Source organism: Petaurus breviceps, unplaced genomic scaffold, assembly GCF_028583685.1.
Source record: "Petaurus breviceps papuanus isolate PSGF00001 unplaced genomic scaffold, PetGlider_PUasm1.0 90825, whole genome shotgun sequence".
NCBI lineage: Eukaryota > Metazoa > Chordata > Mammalia > Diprotodontia > Petauridae > Petaurus > Petaurus breviceps.
The window spans coordinates 16,825,381-16,829,016 of NW_027187353.1; the positions used below are offsets into that span (position 1 = coordinate 16,825,381).

Genomic DNA, 3,636 nt, shown 5'->3' on the forward strand with positions numbered 1-3,636 from the left:
TATTTATATTTAGGGATGTATAGGGCCTGAAGGATTGGAGAGGTGGTTTGGGAGAAGTGAGGGGGAGAGCAATGGATTTGTTAGCAGGAACTCTATAGGTTAGAATCTGGCTTAGCTACTGCCTCCTGTGCTCTTAGGGAAATCCCTTCTCTGGGTCTGTTTCTTCATCTGCAAAATGAGGGGAGGGTAGATGATTTCTAAAGTCCTCTCGATCCTACAAATTGTCCCTTGCTTTGCTTAAAACAAGCAGAGACTTGGGGAAGGTGGGGAAAGGACATTAATATTATTTATCATCCTATGGACAAACAGAAGGGGACAAATGGAGGGAAGGTAAAAGTGTTGGCGTTTGTGTTTGAAAAGGATTGCTAAAATAGAGAGGGTAGGTAGGGGCCTTCACATAAGCCAGCTGCCACAAGGCAGACACCCTCTATGAGCTGCTCTTCTTATCCAAAAAAGATGGAGGGCTAGATTTGGGGTCAAAGGACTGGGGTTCAAATTCTGGCTTGGCCATTTACTAACTGTGTGATCTTGGACAAATAATTTAAGCATCTCTGGGCCTCAGTTTCCTCATTTGTAAAATTAGGAAATTGATCTAGAAAAATAATAGGTTCTTAACCTGGGGGTCTATGAACTTTTATGTGTGTTAGAGATATTTCCAAGTAATTTATTTCCTTTGTCCCATGTATTTTATTTGATAAATTTAAAAAAACTTTACTTTAGTAAAGGTTTTGTAGGTTTCTCCAGAGTGCCAAAAGGTTCCATGACAGAAATCTGGGAGCCCTTTGGTTCTAAACTATAATTCTATTTTTCTGGCTTTTTGATGAGTCAACAACATCCGGGCCATCCACGTGAAGTGAATTCCCAGCAATGTAGAGATTGCCTAATGTAAGAAGGCCCTGAATGAAGGGATAGATGGATGGATGAAGCAACAAACAAAAGAATCAGTCAATCAATATTGTTGATAGTATCATAGATACTACCTACGAAGTCGACTCAGAGGCCATGTAGACCCACCTCCTCCCCCTTTTAGAGAGGAGGAAACTGAGGCCTAAGGAGATCTAGTGACTTGCCCAAAATAGGTAAATGACAGAACCACATTTGGAATCCAGGTCCCTGGCACCAAACCCAACGCTCAATCTATTCTACCACATTATTTCACACAATTTCAAAATCTAGAAGACGGCCAGAATATTTCACTGTTCATCCAAATATTTTGGCATTATGTGGGCACAGCTGCAGATGCCGCAGATCAGGAAAGATGGGGAAAGTGATCATGTGAGGTCCTTGAAGGAGGATCATGCAGAAATCCCATCGATTGCAATCATTCAATATCTCCCGACTCGCCTTTGGCTGGAGCCTTGGTAATTCATCAGCGCCATATTAGAACAGGAATCTAAAACCCCCAACCCACAAGCCTATGACCAGTTGTTAAATTTTTGGTGTGACTGTTTCCAATTCAGAGATTGGCAGATGAAACATATCAGGGCTTGATTCAAGACTTAAGAAAAGATGGGGAAAATATTAACAATGCGAATTGAACTTGAAAGTGTGTCCTGCTTATATCTGTTTCCCCTGGAGAAGCAGTTCTTAAGCATATACCAGTACATCCCTCCCTGCCGGCAGGATCATTTTACAGCCCACCCCCTCCTCCCCCCAGGCATATTATGCCCTCCTTTGTCCATGTGTATAGCTAATGTAATCAAATTTTAAAATCTTTGTGAAAAGAAACAAAGATTGAGCTGGAAGTGAAGCAAATAGATGTGGGCTATAAGGTCAAACAAATATGAAACTACCTTTGAGACCACTGGCTTAGAGTAAATAGCCCATGACCCGGATTCAGTCTCTCCTTGACTCTATAAGTTTTGCACAGTTTTAAAGTTCCAGGCTTCCCCACCCCCCACCTCCAACTCCAGCCACACCAGCTATATAAACTGACCTTGGCCTCTGATTATATACCAAGCAAATAGATTAACCTTGGCATCATCCCTGGCCCCAAACTACAGAGATAAATCTATCCTCTATTTCTGGCCATAGAGAAGTCCTTACCTCAGCCTGATGTCTCCCTAGTACATCATTTTGTTCTATGGAGGAATGGGGTGAGAAAATAAGGTCCCCTCATCCCCACTGCTGGAGAAGGACCTCAAAGCAGAGTGCCAGAAGTGGGGTGTTGGGACGTGGATGTCTGCATCGGTGTAATTCGTGGCAGGCATCCCAGGGAGAACCAAGAATAATTAACAATTCGTTTAAGGTAGTTGGATGTTGTCAGTTACTCAACAGGAGTGAGTGACTCAATTAGGAAACACAAGTAAAAGATGTTTTGAAATCCTAGAAGGCTTAAATAACAAAGGAAAATGGTCTATGAGTAGGTCAGAGGTGAGGAGGAGGTGGTCAGGTCCAAAGGCATTTCCTCCCACCAGGCAAGCTGAAGAACTGCTTAGAGACAAACCTGTTGGCTGCTTTCTCATCAGATTGAGTGACAAGGCTATGGGCTACATCCTCTCCTACAGGTAAGACCTCCACCCCCCACCCCCACCCCCCACAAAGCCATGAATTAGCCTTTGGTTCTGGTGAGCTGTGGCTTCCTGGGCAAGCTTTTCAGGTCATCTAACACGGATCTGCAGAGAAATGCAGAGTCTACCAGCCTACAGAATCAAAGCATCTTTTTCCTCTTCTGTAAAATGGGTTGGAAGCACAGCGTGTTGGCCTAGAATTCCTTGCTTCCTTCCAGATTCTGTTCAAATGCTCCACCCCCCAATTTTTTTTTTTGTATTTGTTTTGCACATAACTGCTATTTACTTATCCCCAGCTGAGATGTCTTTCTCCCGTAGAACATAAGTGCCCCTGAGGGCAGGGGCTTTCATTTTTGTTCTTGTATCACTAGCCCATAGCACAATGGCTGGTACATCCTTGATTCTTAATCAGTACTTGAAGAGTGAATGAATAAAATGAATGCCTGGAGCATTTCTAAGGTTTCCTCTGATTCTAGATCCTCTGGCTCTGAGATTCTGTGTCTTGTTGCTTTGCAGAGGTTATGACCGTTGCCGGCACTTTGTGATCAGTCAGCTTCAGAACCGAAGGTACATCATCTCTGGGGACACCTGCGACCACCCCACGCTCACCGCCCTCATCAGCTACTACCAGGGAGCAAAGATAGAGCCCTTTGGGGAGAGCCTCACCACCGCCTGCCCTCCGGTATGCTGAGTTTCCCATCCAACATATCAGACAAATGTACCAAGTGCCCACGGTGGGCAGCATCCTGAGATGGATGCTGTAAGGGTGCAAGGGTTGAGGAGACACAGGTCCTGCCCTTGGAGAGCTAAGAATCAGGGAGAGAACACATGAACCCAGTAAGTGCAAAGGGAGGGTGAAATCTAGCTGGGGTGGGGGCAGGATGGGATTGACCTTGGGGGAGCAGTTGGCATCTAAATTGGACCTTGAAGGAAGGGAGAGATTTCACCTGGGGCAGAAGTGGATACATCTCTTCCGGGAGATGGGGATCCTGGAGGCCACCACAAGGGGACAACATGAGCAAGGTTATAGAAGTGGGAAATCATGGAATGAGAATGGGAAAATCAGCCAGTTTGGCTGGAATGTAGGGAAAGCATGGAATGAGAATGGGTAAATAAACCAGTTTGG

The 3,636-nt window shown here is 44.8% G+C and overlaps 1 protein-coding gene across 1 annotated transcript in view; it reads left to right on the plus strand.

Moving 5' to 3' along the window:
• The first annotated feature begins 2,949 nt into the window (after positions 1-2,949).
• SH2D7 (SH2 domain containing 7) overlaps positions 2,950-3,636 on the plus strand; it is a 5,842-nt gene continuing 5,155 nt past the window's right edge. The window contains exon 1 of the mRNA XM_069071549.1: positions 2,950-3,192. Within this exon, the coding sequence (XP_068927650.1) occupies positions 2,950-3,192 (243 nt within the window). The remainder of the gene's footprint in view (positions 3,193-3,636) is intronic.